Source organism: Manis pentadactyla, chromosome 4 (genome assembly GCF_030020395.1).
Source record: "Manis pentadactyla isolate mManPen7 chromosome 4, mManPen7.hap1, whole genome shotgun sequence".
Classification (NCBI taxonomy): Eukaryota; Metazoa; Chordata; class Mammalia; order Pholidota; family Manidae; genus Manis; species Manis pentadactyla.
In genome coordinates, this window is record NC_080022.1 from 176,053,151 (window position 1) to 176,074,156 (window position 21,006).

A 21,006-nucleotide genomic window follows, 5' to 3' on the forward strand; every position below is an offset into this window, starting at 1 on the left:
GGGTTGAAGTTAATAATTTACACAATGCTGTATCAGTTATAGTAGATCAGATAACATGAAATTCTGATTTTTGACCAAATGGTACCTTACCTCTGCATGGGGAGCTATATTATGTGGCACACAATACTTAATAATTACAGGGGCAACTAAATGTTTGACTGAGATACTCAGTTTTATAACTGAACATGCATTTTATGATCTCATGATGTCACCAGGAACTTAGAAGAAAGACACAGTGCACATTCTTATATATGTGCTAGAACATAACAAGCCTAATTTTTTATAACACACCTTAGAATTCCAGATGAGTATGACATCCTTTCAAAGAGCCACCTTAAGAGGCTTATTCTACTTTTGCTGTCTCTGCTGAAAATATTTTTGGAAATGTGCTTGGAGTCAGACACATAAGAAAACGTGAATGATTTTATTCCTGATACTCTGTCTCAGACCAAACATTTTATTTCTTGATCTCATCATCACCTTTGCCTCTGAATGACATCTAGCAATTTTTCAAAGATCCAATCTGCCTACAAAGCAGGACAATGTGTCATTTGGGATAGTTAAAAGAATGTCAAACTCCAGAGGCAATTCTAAAAAGCAGCTCCAAAAGCTGCTGTAAGGAGGCACAATCAGATTAAACGGCCCAGTGAGGGGTCTTGTATTCATTTTTTCACTTGAGAGAAATCAGTTCCAGACATCCGCCACAGACACGCATGTGCATACGACCACAGAGCCAGACGGTCAGTGCGGGCTGCGAGCTCTCGGCTCCCAGAACATCAGGGGCCTTAGGGTGGGGTGGTAGTGCTGGTATGGGGTACACTGTGGCCTGGGGACCCAATATGGAGGTCGGAGGGGGCCTCCACACAGGACTCGGACCCTGGGCCCAGGTTGCAGAGGCAGAGCATTAAGAGACCAAGTGCCTTACAGGACAGGACCCACTCCAGTGCCACTGTCCACTGCAAGAGCAGGCCACATGCAGAACATTTCCCTTATTGACTTACTTTGGTCCTTTTGAGGTAAATTCCTGAACTTGGGACTATTCAGCTTACTACCTGAATTCCATTTTGAGGGCGTTACTGACCCAGTTATGTTAACTACAATATGTAGTAAGAAGACTATTCAGGAAATAAAAAGATTAAAGGAAAAATGTCTGCCAGTAGAAAGTGTACACAAAGGGAAAGGACTATCCTGGAACAGAGGAACACAGACTTCAATTCCTCAATATCACCCTCAGGGTAATAACGTGAGGCTGGAATAAACTTTCTACCACTAAGGACGCCTTCCCACGTTAAGCAGCCTCTTCTCAGAGACTCCCTAAGGGCACAATCACATGCTTGAAGGGGACTGAAAAAGCAGTGAGACAAAGCAGAGGCCCTGCCAGAGCAGGAGAGCAGGGGAACGTGCCCTCGCGTGGCAGTGGGGTCCTGGACAGGCAGCCGCTGCCTGAACGGAGGGCCTGGGTTGGGGGCAGGGATGCCGCTGGCCAACCTCAGACATGCTGCTCTTTGGAGAGGTTTACTATTAAGGAAAACATCACTTCTGAAGGTCACACACTCAGTAAGAGATACCATGGATACTGACATCTGTCGCTCTGGTATTTAGCCTCACCGTGATTCCATATCCTCATGACTGAGGAAGTGAAGAAGTGGATTCTGCAATCAGTCCTGGGATTGGTTCTTAGCTGTGGATGGGCTTTTAGAGGCTCTTGATGCTCCCAGACATTGTGAGCCAAACGGCGTATGTGCAGACAATCTGAAAGTACTTCACTTAGGAGGAAAAGGCCTAGAAAAATGGACCCATAACCTTTTTTTTCGCATAAAGTACCCTGTTGGGAATCTGAGAGCTCTGGATCCTTCTCCCAGAAAATGTCTACACATACACCGCTTGGCTCACAATGTCTGGAAGCATGGAGAGCCTAAAAGTCCATCCACAGCTAAGAACCTAATCCCAGGACTGATTGTAGAATCCACTTCTTCACTTCCTCCTAAGTGAAGTACTTTTGGATTGGATTCCACTTTTCTTTGCTTTTAAAATTAAATGACAGCCAATCACATATCAACATACAAGTTACTACCCTCATAGGAAGAAGCAAAACATCAGATTTACTAGGGAAAATATGGAACTTCAGAGGCATATGACATTAAATATAATGCCATCCTATTTCTAAGGCAGAGCATTTTTTCAGTCCAGAGAAGCACTGCTTGCTCAGAAACCTGTCTATCCTCTGATCAGCCAGAATGTATGAACTTGAAATTGTAACAAGAGGGCCACATGAGTAACATGAATGTGGAATGCCCAAGTGGCAAGGACCTCAGAGACCTGGCCATCTGGGACCCAACCTGCTGCCCAGAACCCTCTTTGCCGTGGAGTCCCAGCAGCTCTGTGCTGTTTCCAGAAAGGGCTCCTCGCACAAAGGCTTCTGACTGACGTTTGCTCTGTCATGCCCCCATTTAGTTAGATCTCATTTTCAAGACTGCTCTGCCTAAGGCTTGGTTTTAGAGGCTGGACTGATGATGCTCAGCTGGTGGGGGCCTCTGGCAGTAAGAAGTTGAGTCTGACTAGACGACTAGATCAGGACCCCAGCAGTTCCAATCAGGGAAGCTGGTAAGACTTTCACTGCCAGGAAAGTGTCTTAAATACTCCTGGGTCTACAAACTGAGCCTTTGTGTCTAGGAACATGATGGGAGAACAAGCTTCCGAGTGGCATCACATGGGACCAGACAAGGTATGAAATGCTATCTACATGGAGAGTTGATAAATACCACTCACCAGAAAATACAATCCACAGATTGTCGAATCCAAACACATTTTAACAAATAGCAGAAAAATGAAAGGAAAATAGCACAGATACAGGTTAGATTGCATACAGCAGGTGAAATTCTCCAATTATTAAAATAGGAACATTTCATTAAGTAACCTGGATAAATCAGAATAATCTAAGTAAAAGAACATTCTTAAATGTATAACCCTACTCTCCCCCCATCTGCTATCACAAGCTTTAGATCATTACTAAGCAAAAGTCTAAGAGTCTGTGTTTTATATTTAGGTCCTGAGAAGGTGCTCCTTGTGGAGTTTTCCTGTTATCACACTGTTAACTCCATGCAAAGGGGCTAAGACGTGAGAAGCAGACCCCAATCAGCATTTTTAGTTTAGTAAAAACAAGAATAAACTTAAAGCTGTAGTCACGAACTGTCATTTTTAAGGTGTGTGGGAATGTGAAAGTTCCAGCTTATATCCATTCTAGGCATCTAAGGAAAAAAAAAAAATTCAAGCTTCATTAACTATCTCACAAATCTGGAATATTTACTAAATCAGACAAACTCTGGACAGTAGATGCAGTATCTTCTACAAAGAGAGGAATTTACTAAGCAAATCAATGTTATATTATTTAGGGAAAATGTATCTCAAGACACTTTAGGAGCACTCTCTTGACTGTAATATCCATCATCTAATCATAAATAATTCTGACTTTGTGATTAAAGCAGCCAGACCCCCTAGGGACCTTAGCCTTGCCCACACATTGCTGTTTGTGGCTGCAAGCTGGAGGAGGACCTTTCTGAATGACAGTTCTCTTCACAGAGCATTTTATTGCGCACAGGGGACTGCCCGGGTCTGTCAGTGCTGCTTTCTGGGTAACTGATATGGTGGCCCTGCTGGCAGCACTGAGGCCCAAAGGTGCTGAGCAGAGGTGGGGGACCCATGGTCTGTGGGGTGAAAGGAAGGAACCATTCCCTGAAATCCTGTGCTCCAGAAGCCCTTACATGGAAGCTCACTCAACATCCGGGGCTACTATACATCAAAGCTGCTTCTCACAGGCTGGAGGGAGAGGCTGGTTCCCCAGGGTGGATTAGTAAAGTCATATAGCCCCTTACCCTTCTTTGCCAATTTCTCCAACCTTCAGGGCTTCAACAAGAGGCTCTTTACCTAGTTTGGTCAAATTCATTTTGGTCTCGAGAGTCATCAGAAAGGACCCATTGTAGGACATTTCCAAATCGATCCAGAGTCCTAGAGAAATGGTGAAAAAATAGGTTTTTTCCCCCCAGAAAACATGACTATAAATGACAGTATAAAGTTTTCTATTTTAAAGCATTTAAGTAGGTATCACATTAAAAGTCTGTACATATGTATCACCTGTACTGCCAATGCATGCAAGAGGAGGTTGTGGGGGGGAAAAAAGCTTCTGGAAACGGTTCAAGCATTCGGCAAATTGTCAGCATTTCAACAGCCATTAAGAAAAGTCACAGTGAGCTCAGTGCACTTGTTAGCACTGGAAGGGTCCCATCTCTGGGTTCTTCTCGCATTCAGAAAGAAAACACACTCCCAGGCAGAGGATGGCTTGTCCCCAGGGCAAAGCCAGGATGAGGTGTGCAGATTCTGAGGCAGAAGAGAGATGCAGAGACTTCACTGCAGGCTGGGCTGTTCTCTAAAGACAAATGTGAGAACCACTGTTTTTCTTAAAATTATCTAATGTTGTTAGGGGGGTGATGGTGCGGAAAGGGGCATAGGGAATGATTTGGATTTGGCTTGGTAAGATAAGGATAACGACAAAAACCTTTAGAACCTTTTTCTTTATGGAAATTGTCTAATAATGGAAACAAAATTCAAGCCCCAGGATTACCCAGATAAAGTTGGGTAACCACTTTGTTCCTTAGTTTAAAAATCTATTCCTTAGAAAAGAAACCAATGTCAATGAGGTCACATTTAAGAGGCTCTTAGCCTTGTGTAATTTCACTGGGATGGTCCACCAGCAGCAGTGGCCAGTGACCAGACGTCTAATATGCAAACAGGGCTTATCTCGTGACCTTCTACACCAGGATTCTATGGCAAGGCAGGCTAGGACAGGCTGTGCTGTGATTTTTCAGATTCAGAGGTCCATAAATACCTCGTGGACCTTCATTCAAAACGTGGTCCTTCAAGTGGGTGTTCAGATGTTAATAAACTTTTATACATCCTCATAAGACAAATGACAAATCTAAAAGTCAGAGAAAATTAAAACCACTGTTCAAACACAGCAGCATTTTTTTTTTGGTATCATTAATCTACAATTACATGAAGAACATTATGTTTACTAGGCTCCCCCCTTCACCAAGTCAGCCCCACATACCCCTTCACAGTCACTGTCCATCTGCATAGTAAGATGCTGTAAAATCACTACTTGTCTTCTCTGTGTTGCACAGCCCTCCCCATGCCCCCCACGCATTATACATGCTAATTGTAATGCCCTCTTTCTTTTTCCCCACCCTTATCCCTCCCTTCCTACCTGTCCTCCCCAGTCCCTTTCCCTTTGGTAACTGTTAGTCCCTTCTTGGGTTCTGTGCTTCTGCTGCTGTTTTGTTCCTTCAGTTTTCCTTTGTTCTTATACTCCACATATGAGTGAAATCATTTGGTACTTGTCTTTCTCCACCTGGCTTATTTCACTAAGCATAATACCCTCTAGCTCCATCCATGTTCTTGCGAATGGTAAGATTTGTTTTCTTCTTATGGCTGAATAATATTCCATTGTGTATATGTACCACATCTTCTTTACCCATTCATCTACTGATGGACATTTAGGTTGCTTCCATATCTTGGCTATTGTAAATAGTGCAGCGATAAACATAGGGGTGCATCTGTCTTTTTCAAACTGGAGTGCTACATTCTTAGAGTGAATTCCTAGAAGTGGAATTCCTGGGTCAAATGGTATTTCTATTTTGAGCATTCTGAGGAACCTCCATACTGCTTTCCTCTAGCTCCACCCAACAATGGTTCAACTAATTTACATTCCTACCAGCAGTGGAGGAGGGTTCCCTTTTCTCCACAACCTCGCCAACATTTGTTGTTGTTTGTCTTTTCGATGATGGCGATCCTTACTGGCACAGCAGCATTTTTAAGCAATTGCAGTAAATAACCTATCTCCTATTTGGCCACCATCTCAGATAAAAGCTTTGCTTAACCTCAAGAAACACTAACAGTGTAATTCCTAACAGCAGAATTATTTCCATTTTGTTTACAACCAACTCTTTTTATCATAATTGAAGGTAATATTTTCCATGAATGACCTGGTTTAATTAAGTGATATGCAGATCAGCTGTGATTGTCTTTTTTGCAGCAACTCACAAAATTGCTTTATTTCCTCCTTATATCAAATAGTTAAAAATCATTAATTAGCTTGCTCTTCAAAGGTACTGCTATTGGAAATAAAGGGCATATCTACTTTAATAAAGACTTTTAGTTGTTAATCACTTCCAGTGATATTAGGGCAAAAGGCTAGATATTAATAGATTTTATACTCGAATGGAACATCAGTAAGAAAGGTACTTATTGTTGTACAATATCTCCAGCTTTTCTTAACTTGAGAATTGATAGACTCAAATTCCTGGTTGCTATATGAATTCAGAAATAATCATTTCCTTTGAAAATCATACTCAAGTTTCCAATAAATAATAGTATACAGTGCCTTTGAAGGCTGTCATATTAAAGACATCAAATTTTACTTCTTATAAAATGGAAGGTTTTGTTTGTTTTTTAAATCAGGGGATGTGGATATACCTTAATAAACTGCTGGCTCACCCCGTCACTGGGACGTTCCACCCAATGACATGTGGTCCAGGACCCTGGCCAGGAGCTGAGGCAGTGGGCTGCCAAGGGCAGAGCACGTGGAGCCCAGTCACATGAGCCGAAGGCTGAGTTTCACTGGAAGTTTCTTGACCTCTGTACATGGGCCTCCTCATATGCAGGAGGGAGACCACACTGCCTCTTCAGGGTGTGGCTGTGTACAGCCCAGGGCCAGGCACCTTCCAGCCAGGCGCCTCCTTAGTTCCAGACTCCTCGCTCCAGCCTAGCTTGCTGCTATTGCCATGGTAGACGGGGACCAGACCAGAGGAGGCCTCAGGGCCAAGGGAGCACTGGGCAACCAGAGGGCCCTGTCCAGGCTGGGGAGGAGGCATCTGACATGGGGCACAGGGGCTGCGTTTTATTTCACTGTATATGCCCCAACAGGCCCACACAGACTCTTGCTCAGCCCTGGTTTTCAGTGAAAATATGAAGGAATCAAGAAGGGTTTGAACTCTTAACATATTTAACTTCTAACTTTTTGCAGATACAAACTGCAAACATTCCAACAAATTAATATGATGTGCTTGCGTTCAGATGAGGGTTAGACTATTTTAACATTAGGTGCAAAGAAAAACTTGCTTTGGTGATGAAGATTCAGCAGGCAAAGAGCAGATGAAAACCTTGCAGCACACCCAACATGGAGCCGAGACCCACTGGTTATGTAGTGGGTGAGTCAGGAGGCTGCCGCCTTGCATGACTGAAAGATGAAAGTAACAGCTACTAGAAAGACTGTATTCTCACTGGGGATCAATGCAGCAAGAATGTAAGGATGGGGACATGCACTGTTCACGTGTCTCAGCTCTTCACTCTGGGCTGAACGCTGCTGACACAGATGAATACAGTTGCAGAGCTTTTCCTTTTGTGTTCCTGACAAATGTTACGGCTGTATCATGAGGCATTTCAATTGAAATGCTGCTTTTCTATAACCTTCTGCTCTTGGTGGTGCTCAAGGACAAAACCCAGAAGTTGAGCAGGACAATTCTTTAAGCCTCTAAATAGGAGGAAGGCAGTCCAATGCTGTGAGGTTCTCGAAAAAGGTCATGAACACAAAGGGTCCTGTCTTAATCTTCCCAGGCTGCTACAACAAAATGCCATAAACTGGATGGCTGAAACAAAACACATTTATTTCTCACAGTTCTGGAAGCTGGAAGTCTGAAATCAAGGTGCCAGCCAATTCAGTTCCTGGCGGGTGTCCTCTTCCTGGCTTGCAGCCAGCTGCCCCCCTTCCTCTGAGTTCTCAATGGCAGCAAGACAGCACGGCAGCTATCTGGTTTCTTCTTGTAAGCGCACTAATCCCGTCATGGCACACCTCCCTCGTGACCTCATCTAAAATTAATCACCTCCAGAAGCCCCACCTCCAAACACCAACACATTGCAGGTTAGGGCCTCGAATGCGGATGGGGGTGGGCCCAAACATTCCATCCACAACAATCTCCCCCACGCAAGTGTCCTCATGTTGAGAGAACTCCAGGGGTGAAGAGTGGCGCCTGATTACCGACCAGTCCCTGTGAAGCTGGTGCTTCGTTTGGCAACATGGGAAACACACCTGATGACGACAGGCTTCAGGCAGTTTCCATGCAAGGACCCACGAGGAGCTCAGACGGCAGTTTCTCGGCTGCTCATGGTCATGAGAGAAGGATCAGGTGCCACCACCTTTACTCAGAAGGAGGTTGCAGCAAAACATACAGGTCACTCCACCCAAAAATGCTTATTGAGTTCTTAATGCAAGATACCAGCACTAAAGACACTGCGATGAATCCATGCCCTCAGGCAGTTTATACTTGAGGAAGAACAGAGCGGCCTGGGCCACCTGGTGCAGATCAGACCTTGGTGCCACCAGGACAGCTAGACACAGATTCTTCTGCCTGGTCCCTGGTGTTCTACTTAACAGACCCCTTGGCCTCAGGAACGGTCTACTGTGGCCACATTAATCTAGTAATGTCACTCGGCAGTTCACTGTTTTATTACAATTAAAATAACTAGGAGGCATCGGTCTCATTGCAATAGGTTGAGTTTAACAGGCACCCACTGCTTAGAAGGAGTTAAGAGACCCTAAATCCTTGCTCACCTGACATTGGCCCCAGTGTATCTGCTCCGCCATTTCCTTCTACTTGTATTAGTGGCTGATTTTCACTTTGAAAGTCAACATTTGGCATATAAAAAAACAAAATTTCTTAAAAGAGAACATTTAATAATATATTACCAAAAAGATGTTTGAGCTACTCAGCTCTCAGAAGGGCACACCAGGGACTGTTTTGTTCCTGGCGAACAGACTGCCTCACATGGCTCACTCGGACACCAGAGAAGACCAGCATGCCTAGTGTTTGCACGTGTCTTCCAGGACAGACATCATTTTTAGCTTTGTCTACCTGTAACCATTCTTAGCAACAGCTCTTCCTTTCAAGGTGGACATAGTCACAAATCAGTCTTCTCTTTCCCACCCCAAATGAGTTCCACAAAAGGGCATTTTTTTCCTTTTCCACAACACGATCTGGTCAGAGTGTGTGCGTGCCACTCCTGCAGTACTGGGCCCCACGGCCCAGCCCCGTCACTGTGCTCGGCCCCAGGCAGCTGCTCTCCTAACGTCTGCTCTTGACAAGGGCGCAGCGGGAGAACGGGCAGGCCACAAACTGCCTCTGCTTCTGGTTTTCTGAAATTCTCAGTTGGCCAAGTAATCTCAGTCCCAGCCCCAGATAAAGGCACCAGGCACCAGAGGGTAGGGTCCACGGGGGCGAGCTGTAGATGGTGGACACTGGTAGTCATAAGGAAGGGCCTCGCTGAAGACAAGGTTCCTATTCCTATAGCATGAGGTAATCCTTCCACAGAATCCAACACCTTCAGTGGAAACGTGGGTAGGTATCTGGCTATCTTGAAACTGGGAGAAACCAGTACAGCACTTTGTCCACGGAGGACACTCAACGACTACCTGCAGACTTAAATATGTGCAGCATATGTTCTGAAGACAAAATAAATTAATCTGAACCTGAAGGGGTGACAGTCCACATCTGTGGTTCATGCTGACACTGATCTGACAACCTCAGTCCCAGGCACAGATGACAGGGAGGATCCCCCCAAGCTCCCGGGAAGCTTTCAGTAATGATGAAGTTTTGCCACAGCAACAGCAAGCCCTGATGGCTCACTGTGCGCTCTCTGAGCCTTTATGTGTGACATTTAATCACCACAACCAAATGCAGGACATGAAAAAGAACTATGCATTCTCAAGTAATTTTTATCCACCAGAGAAAAAATATTAGGAATGAATAAGCTAAAAATGTACAATATGTACCAAAAAGGTAACCCAGGCTGTCTGTGAATCATAGGATGAGGGTAATATTTCAGTTTTCCCCAAAATGAGTATTTGTTGAACAAATGAAGGGGCAAATACTACCTTAATGGGATTAATAAAACAACCGGAAAGAGCTTAGCTGAGCAGCGTGGCCCAGTGGGCCCTAGAGAACAAACCTAGAGACAGAAGCCCAGGGTGTGGATGAGGGCTGGGAGGGGAGGCCAGTCCAAGGAGACCTCTGGGCCCCACTGTGTGGTCTGAAGGAAGGAGATCCACACATACCCCACAGTTAGAGATGTGTGTGATGGGGACAGGGGTCAGGAATAAGGCAGGAAGTGCAGGCAGCTCCCAAGGGACAGACGCTCTCCATCTTCCACTACTTGCCTTTGGTGTGACATGCCAACCCTGGGAAAGGCGTTCCATTAGCCTTATTCATGACACTGGAAACTGGCTGTGTCCTGGGACTCAAGACAGGCCGACAGGGGTCAACGTGGGACTTCATTCAGAGGAACTACAGACTTTGCTTCTTCTAGTGACAAGGCCACCACAGCTGAGAAGGGCCTTTTCTTCCCTTTTATCCTGGTAGGATCTGCTGGCTTCGAGCTGTAGGGTGGGTCATCCGGACACCATGGCCAACACATTTTAAACTCTCCAAGGGCAGCAGCAGCCACACAGAGGGCGGCACTAACCACGGTAAAATAGCTGCACCGCTGCACGGAGCGCTCGCCTCTCACCAGATGCTCTCGAAGGCCTTTCCTGTGTGAACTCCCTTAATCCTCGCAACAGGCCTACCACGCAGGCACCGTCAGTCTCCTGTCTTGAGAGAGGAGTTGGCCAGGAGGCCTAAGGAACTTGCCTATGGCCCAGAGCTGTGAACCGGCCGGCTGGCCCCGGGGCTGGCGCTCAGAACCATGGCTCTGTGCTGCCTCAAGAGGGGCATCCTGAGGATGGAGTGATCCACCCACTCCGGCCGAACATCCCTCCTGAACCATGTGCCTCCAACAAACAAGCACAAGTGAGGAAACATTAAAAATTTTTTAAAGGGTGTTGGCAGGGATCCCACGGGAGGCACCTCTCTCTCCCGCTGCTAAAGCCTTCTTCATCTGGGGTGCATTTCCCTGAAAGGGGAGCTCTGCTTTCCACATCAGTTTCAGCCAGTCACCCCTGATTTTTATTTCCTTAAAAGGGAAGTTGTCTTTAGAGCAATGGAAACCAAAATGCATGTTTCCTTTGTGCTCATTTCTGTTTTACCATTACATGCATGCTTTGAAGATGTGGAAAAACCTTACTTGATCAAACTTTAAAACCCACAGGCTCTATGTCTTTCTCATTTTCCTTAGTAACATTTTCTCCCTTGTTACATAAGCAGCAGATCTCTAAAACTTGCCCTGAAAGGAGTTAAATAAGCCTTGAATAGATTAAAACCCGGCAAAGCTTTGATCTATATAGTGAAATGTCTTGCTCCAAAGAACAGGAAAGAAACTAGAGACCTAGGCATTTGGTGAATTTCACTCAAAGCTTCACAAAGTTGCCGGGGAAGCAGCAGAGTTCAGAGCCACAGGGACACTTCTTAAGATGTGGCAAAACCCAGCTGTGGCCCTGCTTCTCTCCCCTTGGAAATTTCTACTAATATAAGGGACAGTCCTGAGATAGACTGCTAACACATTAGAAAGTAGAACGTGTACACTATTACTTGCTTTCTCTAAGCCTGACTCTCAGGAGGTTGACATTAGCTGATCATTTACCAGCTCATTACAAGTCAGTTCCAAGAGGCAAAGAGCAAGGGGCAACCCAGAACCAACAGTCAGAGAAGGCAGGCAGCCCTCGTATGCCAATGGGGTGATGATCCTAGCTACGCACTTAACACACTGATAATGCTCTTTTAAAAATTTCACACATGTTTAAAAGAACTCTACCTAACCCATTTGAAAATGACCTTTTCTAGTTTTACTATTAGTGAAACAGAAATTAACCAAACCCGGGAGCACACAGATTTATCAAAGCGCAGACATATTAAGTGGTTACAGGTGATCTCAACATGCAAATATTAGGTGGACTTCTGGATTTGCAAATACTCCAGTCTGTCTTTCTCTGAAATCCACAAGATGCCAACAACTTGGAAGTATGGGCTAATTGTCAGCTGAAATATCGCTAGAGTTAGAGCTGCTAATTGCACTGCTAGAAAACAACCTTTGTATTTACATCACATGCACACAACACAGAAAATGATTTCACTAAATATGATTCAAGAGCCAATATGACAGAGACATACAGAGACAAAAATAGATGTTCTAAATTTTCATCTCTAAGTTTTATAAAACATTTACTTCAAAACAAATATCACTTTTTTGAAAAGTTGTAAATTTTTTCTCCTCTACCTTGCTCCTGTTCCTTGGAAGAATAATGTAAACCCAGGTTAGGTGGAGAGAGGCTCATTTGGAAAGGGGTGCCACAGAAAAAAGTCAGATGCTCCCAAGACAGCAGATTTCTTCCTGCTCACGCCCTACACTCCTGCCTACCCGGCTCACTCTTCGCCAAACTCCTAGGTACTCAATTTTCCATCAGGGTCCTTCTAAAACCACATGCCTCAAAATATACATGTATCTTTACATCATAATTTTATTTAAACTCTCTCTACATTCTAATCAACTCTTTCTCCCCTGACCCATACGACAGGCTGTAAATAACATGTCCATAGTAATATGTCTTAAAAATAAAATCTGAGAACTTTCCTCCATCAGAGAGCCTTACTCTCGAAATATTGCCTGATGATATATGTCTTCCTTTTTCAAACATTTACTGAGTGTCTACTAGGAGTGGTAAGGAACATAAAGATGTACAACATGATGGCGAAAGAATCTGCAACCTAGAAGTAAGTATGTGAATATGTATGAGAGGCAGCTCCAGGTAAGAGTTCAGGGCTGGGGCAGATACCTACAGTGAGGCCTGGATGGGTGAAGGGACTGAAATCCAGCCCACGGCCTCGCACCCTACAAGGACTGTGTGGCCATCCAGGGCAGGGTCTGTTTTTTAAATCACACAAAAGCTCAGGTCCCACCAACTGGCACATACATCTTGGGGCTGGAGGAGGACCTATAGGATCCAAGACACTAAAATGATTAGGATGGGGACCTATTCCCCATCAGTTTAAGGCTATGGCTGTTAAGAACAAGACAATCAATATGAAATAGATGGTTAAAAAGTCCCCAACTCACTCCAAAACACAAAGCCTTGGCATTTGATCTGCAGCACAGGAGACATTTTAACACTCATTTAAATGGTCAATTTCTCTCTAGAGTCAATTTAGAATTACCTTGGTGATCAACATAAGGCTTGAAGGCCTGAAGGATTTTTGGCACAGCTACCCCCATGTCAAGTTCCGTCAGAGTTAGCTCATTCATAAAGTAGGGGAGCTGGAGAAGAGAAGTAAACAATGAATGAGAAGTTAGTAACCTGGCCAATGTTAGAATTCAGCATACTCTCAGAAGGGATGATGGTTAAGGTTCTGGGGACACATTTAACCAAAATTTATTAAGCACATAGCACATACTAGGCATCATACTACAGACAGAGCCTGGATGAGTGAGGCAAGGTCCTTGCTCTTGTGGGGTTTATATCGGAGAGGCAGAAACAGAAAAATAAGTAGACAACTTCAGAGAGTGATCAGTGCCACACAGAAAATAAGGCAGGTAATGGGACAGAGGGAGCTGGGGTCAGGGGTCAGGGGTGACAATTTTGGCTGAGGAGGTCAATGAAGGCTTCTCTGAGGAGCAGCATCTGGCCAGAGATCTGACTGTGGAGAAGGAGCCAGCCTAACATGCCGGTCAGGTTAACAATCCCCAGGATTGGCTAAAGTGTGGGAAAATGGACCTCTTTTAGACCACTAGTGGGGAGTTAAGAAACTGCTACAACATTTTGGATGAGCCTAACATTTATTAAAGTTCTTGAAAAAAATCACATCCCTTGACCCCACGCTGGACAATTTCTGCTTGACCCCTGGTTTGGAGCCCACTCTAGCCCAGAGGCTGGTGTCTGTGAACCTCAGCAGCAGCTCTCCTGCCCTTGGGATTCCGGTGGGGTGTGGCCAGTGGGATGCACCAGTGGGAGGGGCGACAGGGAGGTACAGGGAGCAGGAACGTTGGGCCTTGCCCCTCCCTCTAGCGAGGGCCCCGCTCCTGTCAGACAGGCAGCCCTCCTCTCCCCAGCCACGTTGCCTGAGTTCTGGTGACCGCTCTGGGCTCTTGCCTGATCAGGGAGTGGTAACAGCTCGCCATTGCCGCCAGCCCTGGGCAGCCACACTGTCCCTTTTGGTTTCTCTACACCAGCCCAAACCTTTATAAATCCTTCTTTTATTGAATTCTTCCTCTGCTGGGGCATTAAAAGTCTTCCTCTGCTCGGGCTACTCCATTCATCTGCTTCCTGCTGGGACCCGACTAATACAACTATGGTAGGCTTTTACTCTAAAGGAAGTAACAGAAAAGTGCTGGTAGCATGCTTAGAAATTCCCACCTTGCCTCAAGACCACAGAATTAACTCATCTGTGTTTCCTGCACCTGGACTTACATATGTGTATGTATTTTTTTTTAATCTTTAGTCCATTTCTAATTTTAGTATAAGATGTAAATTAGGAATCCATCTTAATGTTTTTCCAATGGCTAGTCAGTTATCTTAACCTGTTAATTAAACAACCAATTCTTTCCCTAACAATTTGTAATGCTACCTATAAATATGAGATTCCTCCTACACTGGAGTCTGTATTGAGGACTCTGTTTTCTACCAGTATCAAACTGCTTTTATTAATGTAGCTCTAAAATACATTGTGAAATTTGGCAAGTCCTTCTCCTTTCTTTTCCCCCAGAATTTTCTTATCCTCATGAATATTTCTCTATTTGAACATTGAGAAATATTGTAAAGTTTAAAATTAAGAGGTTTTTAAAATTAAATATATGCTGAACATTTCCCATAAAACACAGTAACATCTAGCCAGGTGTGGATTTAATGCCTATTTTGGCTAGACCTCTTCAGCCATCAAACTTACACACTTTTAGGACTCACCAGTCAGAGAACTTCATCTCTGATCTTTCAGGGGTGGACGGGTTAATGTAAAGAGGGTATGGTGTCTGTGAGGGACAAAAATGTGACTAGAGACAGTATTCAAACATGCACTTCTGACCTGGTGGCTGCTGTATTTGGAAACCTTTTTCGAAAGCATCAGCGTTGTATGGCAGCTGACCTCCCAATCGGGCTACAGAATGCTACCTGACCAAGAATGTAGCCAAAATGTCACCCTCTTGCCCCAGTCCGTTTGGTCTATTATTGTCATTCTAATGCCCAGTGTGTCAGGAGCAGGTTGGGTTTCTATGGGACAGTCCGACACTGAGCCAGGGGAGCAAGTACAGAGAGGGCAGGAACACGATGTCCTTCCCTGTACCTGGTCCACCGCCCACTCCATCCCTTTCTGCATCCTGTGGTCCCTGCAAGGGCAGGGAGAGGACCCGAGGCAGGACCAGAGCTGAAGAAGGGGACTAAGAAGGACTGGCCAGGAGTGGGTGGGCTCAAATCAGCAGAATGGGGAGGAGGATCAGCAGGGCCTGGCTTGCTACTTACTCACTTGAGTACCGAACTCCAAGAACACCTCTAACTTCCCTTCCCACTCCATCCTAGTTCAGATCTCTGATCTGAATCAAACTCAGCCTCAGGCCCTACAGCAGCCTCCTTCTTACTCTGCAGGCAAGGCAAGGTCCTCTTCCTCCTCCTCCTCCTCCTCTCTTTTCAAACAAACTCTCTTCCTCCCACCCAAAGGCACCATAGTGCCACCCGAAGCCACTGCATGTTCTTTACCCACCTGCAAAACCCAACTGGGGCCTGGGCGTTCAGGTGTACGGGACATTGTCACGTTGGCGGGTGCTGTGTGTGTGAACAGCCGCATTTGCTGACACAAGAGGCCCGTGACTGAGGGCCCCCCGCGGTAGTGGAGCAGCCAGCTGAGGCCAAGAGAGTACCTGCTGTTGGGGCCGAAACTCAGCTTGTTTTAAACCCACTAATGGGCACCAGATCCACAGGGATCCACAGGGCTGCTCTTTCACAACACTATCCCATGCGAGGGTGACAACCTGGGACTGCAGAGCAAGGCCAGCAGAGTTCTGCGTACGTTGGGCCTCCCAGGGAAACCAGGAGGTGAGTAGACCTTTGTCAGCAGGTTGGCTCAGGTTCCCCCAGCTGCTCTGGCTCCGGACTGGCTGTTAACCAATACTCACTACCAAGTTTAAGGAACAGCTCTTCACAGGAATATGTGGGTATTGATGAGTTACCACAAGAGCTCTTTTGGCAGGGGTGGTGGTACGTCCAGAATTTGGCTGATATTCTCTGCCTTCCTGTTTACTCTACTGCCCCGGTCAGGGTGGAGGCGGTGAGGCTGGTAACGGAGGGGGCACAGCGCCCACCTCTGACCTGCTGGTGCTGCTGGATCTAGGCCACTTCTCTCCATCCTAACCTTCCAGCACTTCCAGCTTCAAAAACCAAAAGGGAGTTGAAGTTTGTGGACTGCGAAGGTCCACGTGACCAGCAAAAGGGGAAGATGAAATTAAAAGACTCTCCTCAGCTTCCTGTGGGATGAGAGAACCGAGCATTGTCCACCAGGGGCACAGGCTCCATGGACTTCCCACCCTAGAGAGATGTGTGGGTCACTGCCCCCTCCAAGTCTGCTCTGTTCTCAGGTGTGGGTAACAGGGAGAGCGGTGTCCTGTCTGGAGTCCAGGCATGCCCTGCTTTCTGTCACACACACTGCCAGGGCCTGCAGCGCACCTGCTCAGGGAAGGGCCCGTGACAGCCTCGAGGAAAAGAGGACAGCCAGTCCTGCCCAAGGGCCTTCACCTAGGAACTCAAGCCCTCCAATATTTTCCAAAAAGTGGGAGAGGTTGAGCGGCTCCAGGTTAGCCGCTGACCATTAATGCCAACACAGGAGGGTCAGTGCTGCCCCCTGCCCCCCCATGGACCTGGTGAGCAGAGAGGGGTCAACCCTCAACCCACCTGAAGAACACAAACAGGCTGACCCTTGTCAGCAGAGCCCTCCCAAACCCCCAAACCCATGCCCTGAATTCTGCCTCCAAATCCACCCTTCTGGCTCTGGAAGCAGCCTCTCCTCTTCATCGTGGGCTAGGGGAGGAACGGCACAGCCTGCGACCAGCAGACAGAACTTGCCAGAGCTTCACTGAGTCAGAGAAGGACTGGTCTGTTACTCAAAGGAATGACAGGATCAAACCAAAGCTCCTCTTTGCCCTCACTTCCCTTCCACTGTGATTTTACCTTAGCTCCCCATTTCCTGACCTTGAGCCCTTGAACCCTAACGTTAGGAACAAGATTCCGTGTCACTGCATTTTTCTAGAGAGAGGATCCATATGTTTCTGCTTCTCAAAGGTATCTATGACCCAAAAGATCCACTGGCTTAAGCTGCTGACTGCGACCTCTCAGTGCAAATTTGGGGACCAAAGTGACCCTTCCTTGGCTGGGCCTTCACTGGGTCTTGCTTCTTAGTAACTAAAACTTACTTATGAGTAACTTAAATAATGTCTCTTGGTTGGCAAAGGTGGTATAAATGAGTCATTTGGTGGCAATTGTGAGGAATACTTACGCAGTTTAAATTCATTTCCAGGTGGGCCTAGATCAGCATCAGGACTGTCTCTTCAGCAGAGTGAGCCCAAAATAAAATACCATCTGGCCAGAAGTAACAGTCAAACACAGACACATTTAGAGTACAAGGCTAACTTTCCTGGCTTTGCGAGGGAGCAAGACTTGGGAAGGAGGTTTTCATATCTGGCATTGTCCTCAGCGTTTACTGTGCGACCTCGATGGGAGGCTGGCTCGGTGCGGGGGTAGGGGGACTATGGAAATACAATTCAGCTTCCTAACCAACTTAAAGACAACAGAAGTCTACTCAGCATACCAGTGACAAAGGCTCACATTTCCCCAAGCCAAGTTCTGGATTATCACTAGAGTGGATAACAATGAGGGCAACACAAGGGAAAAGGAAGGAGGGACTAAGTCCCCAGATGCTGTTAGTCTCTGGTTAAGGTCACAGACCAGATACGCTGTGTGATAAGGACGTACGACTCTCACATGTTACATACTTTAAGCCAAGTTATTATTCACTTAGGATATAATGGTACAAAACTTTCAGAAATTAAGAAATGTGAAGAATTTGGGAAGTCTCTTGTGTGGTAAGCAATACCTTTATTTTGCTGAGTTTCATTTGGATTTTCTTAGATACCAGATCAGACCAGTATTTCTCTCCTAAGAAGTCCCAAAACAGTCTTCCAAGCAAGGCGTTCACCCAGGCTTCCTGTTCTTCCTCCTCAGTGGGTGGTGCCTCCGGCAGCTGGCAAAAGAGAAGCGACCAAAATTAGCTAGAATGCAACTGGAAAGCAAGACAGGTGCTTATTTTTATGAGGTCACTGATGGTCCGCTGCAGAGACGGTGACCCTTGGAGCTGCATTCCTTCCCTATAAATTCCAAGTCCCACATATGTCAGTGAACAGAAAAGGAAGAAACAATGCCACCATCGCGGGTAAGAACTTCCCTTTGTCTATGTTATTTTTCAGCCCATCTTTCTGTGAACTAGCTCTTTCATACGAGTGGCTCAGCCAATTGCCCTGCCCCCCCCCAAATTAGCTTGATTCCAACATTCAGAATCAATGGCACATCTCGTCAAATGTCTGTGCGCCTTTCTTCCGGCTGAGGCTCCCTGGACGTGTAGTTGTCGGGCTGGCCCTCACCCCGCAACCCCCTAGGTTCCCAATGCCCAGGTCCCTGACATTCAGCCCGATTCCTGTGAGCTTATGATACTCCTGGGCAAGGGGACAAGTGAAACACTGGGGCCTCACCTCCACTGGATACAATCCATCTAAAACATCGGTCATGGCAACCGTGCAAGGCAGGGGAGCAAACTTGGGCTGGTCTCCAGTTCCCCAGGCTGATTACTGAGACCGTGGACTCTTGCCTGGAGAGGACGTGGTAGAGGCGAAGAAGGGAGAAGCACGTGATACCCACTGAGGGTGGAGCGGGCTGGTCGGCGCAGGGAACGCTCAGTCACCGTTGCTGTCCCTGCTGCTGTCCGTGGGCCCTCGGGTAAGATCCTTACCAGGTTCCCTCAATTGGGGCTCACAACACCCCAGCTAAAGACAGAACTTTTACTTTTCTATCTTAGGGACAAGGACACAAACTTGGAACCACTCAGTTTCCTGAGGCCCCTTGTTTATCAACACAGCCTCAGAGCCACCTGCTCTGTCCTGTGGGAGGGAGGACAGGGTGTGACTGGCCCTGGTGTGACAGACACTGCCCTATGCTGAGGTCTCTAATTAGACTATAGCCTTACAGAAGCAATTAGCCTGGAAAGCAAAGACCAACAAAAGAACTAGTAATGAGTAATCTGTAAATCGTTCACCCTTTCTCTTCCCCGGTCTTGCCCTCACGGGTGGTCTGCTGCCACAACACACACCAGCCACCCTCACTGCCTCCATGTTCTGTATGCATGTGTTCACGCCAGTGCCATCGGTGGTGAGCAGCTGTGTACTGAGGCCAGGGACAGAGTGTACAGGTGGCTTGGTGCTTTGGTAATGACTTGTGAGTACTCCAAAGTCTATGGCATGGACCTATGTGTGATTTTTGTGAAGCCTGGAGATCTGAGGGTCTGACCAGGTGACCCAGTCACCAAGCTTGCACTGGGCCTAGTGGACTGCCCAGCATCCACCTGCCCACTCACCTTGTCAGAGCATGAGCCATCTCTCTCTTTGAGGGTCTGGGGTCTCACTGGCACTTTTCAATCTAATGTTATTGCATAAGGAGATTTTATGTTCTAGAAGCCCTTCAAATTTAGGTGTTTTCTAAGGTCTCCCTTGTAAATGTTGGTGAGTCTCATTTTAAAAAATCACTCTGGTTTAAAAATAAGCATGCTTCTACAGGCACACACCTGATCATCTACATTTGCTCTCTTACAACACTAAACTATGTTTTCTACCTTTATGTTGTATCTACCTACCACTTCAGCATCTTATTAAAAATAATAAAGAGAGAAATGTGGTATCCACATATAAATCAAGTATAAAAATCAAATGTGTATTCATTTTTGAACTGACTGTTTATAGTTCATAATGCATGAGCAAAACCAAAAGTTTCTGTGATGACTGCCCTTGTACTGTTCACCATGTAACTTATTCACTATGTAAGAATTTGTTCTCCATGTAAGAACTTGTTCGTTATGCTTCAGAAGATTGGAGACTGACGAAAATTAGGCTTGGGGTGGATTAATGATTGTGCATTGAGCATTGACTCCCCTATACAGAATTTTATTGTTGTTAACAACCATTTGATCAATAAATATGAGAGATGCCCTAACAACAACAACCAAGAAAAAGTACACACTTCCAATTGTAAAATAAATAAGCAACCGGGATGTAATGTATAGCATAAGGAATATAGTCAAAATATTGTAACAACTTGGTATGGTGATAGCTGGTACTTAGAATTATCATGTATATAAATGTTGAATCACTGTGTTGTACACCTGAAACTAATGTAATGTAATACTGTGTGTCAACTACCCTTCAATAAAAAATAATTATCTTAAAAAATAATAATAATAAAAAAAATAAAAAAATAAAAAATAAAAAAATAAAAAAATAAAAATAAGCATGCTGTTTATTCCAGTTCAGAAGATATGGTTCTACCGCACTCATTTTAATGGCTGTAGAGTATTCTATCTGTGCTTTTCTAGTGCTATAATGTCTTTTGATACTAACGAAGACATTTCTAACATCAGGTCCTGGACCGAAGAGTGGAAGGCGTGATCGGCAAGCTCTCTGTCATGCCGCAAGTTGCATGTTTTGTGGAATCACTTTTCTCTGCTTGAACATCTGCACCCCACCCCAAGAACACCTTGTCCAGCTTTTCTGAGGTTACTGTCTCTGAGTCACATCAGATTCTCCCTACAGACTTCTGAGTAAACACACATCCAAGGACAATGCCCTCCTCCCTGGGGTGCTCAGGCAGTGCCAAGGTGCTGCCCACATGGGGCACGGCAAGTCTTAGATCTCCAGGCTACATGAGAGAGTAAGCTACTCATTCCCCTCTCA

The 21,006-nt window shown here is 45.7% G+C and overlaps 1 protein-coding gene across 7 annotated transcripts in view; it reads right to left on the reverse strand.

Moving 5' to 3' along the window:
• The window catches only part of TEX2 (testis expressed 2), a 92,986-nt gene that overhangs the window by 8,307 nt on the left and 63,673 nt on the right, over positions 1-21,006 (reverse strand). For 5 of the 7 annotated variants that reach the window (XR_005027629.2, XM_036899945.2, XM_036899944.2 and 2 more), the window contains 3 exons: positions 18,108-18,254; positions 13,194-13,293; positions 3,873-4,005 (listed from right to left, as the gene is read on the reverse strand). Coding sequence is in view for 4 of the 7 variants with exons in the window: in XM_036899945.2 (XP_036755840.2) it covers positions 3,873-4,005; positions 13,194-13,293; positions 18,108-18,254 (380 nt within the window). In the remaining 3 variants the exon portion in view is untranslated. The remainder of the gene's footprint in view (positions 1-3,872; positions 4,006-13,193; positions 13,294-18,107; positions 18,255-21,006) is intronic. The other 2 variants (XR_008997419.1, XR_005027632.2) reach the window with 1 other exon arrangement.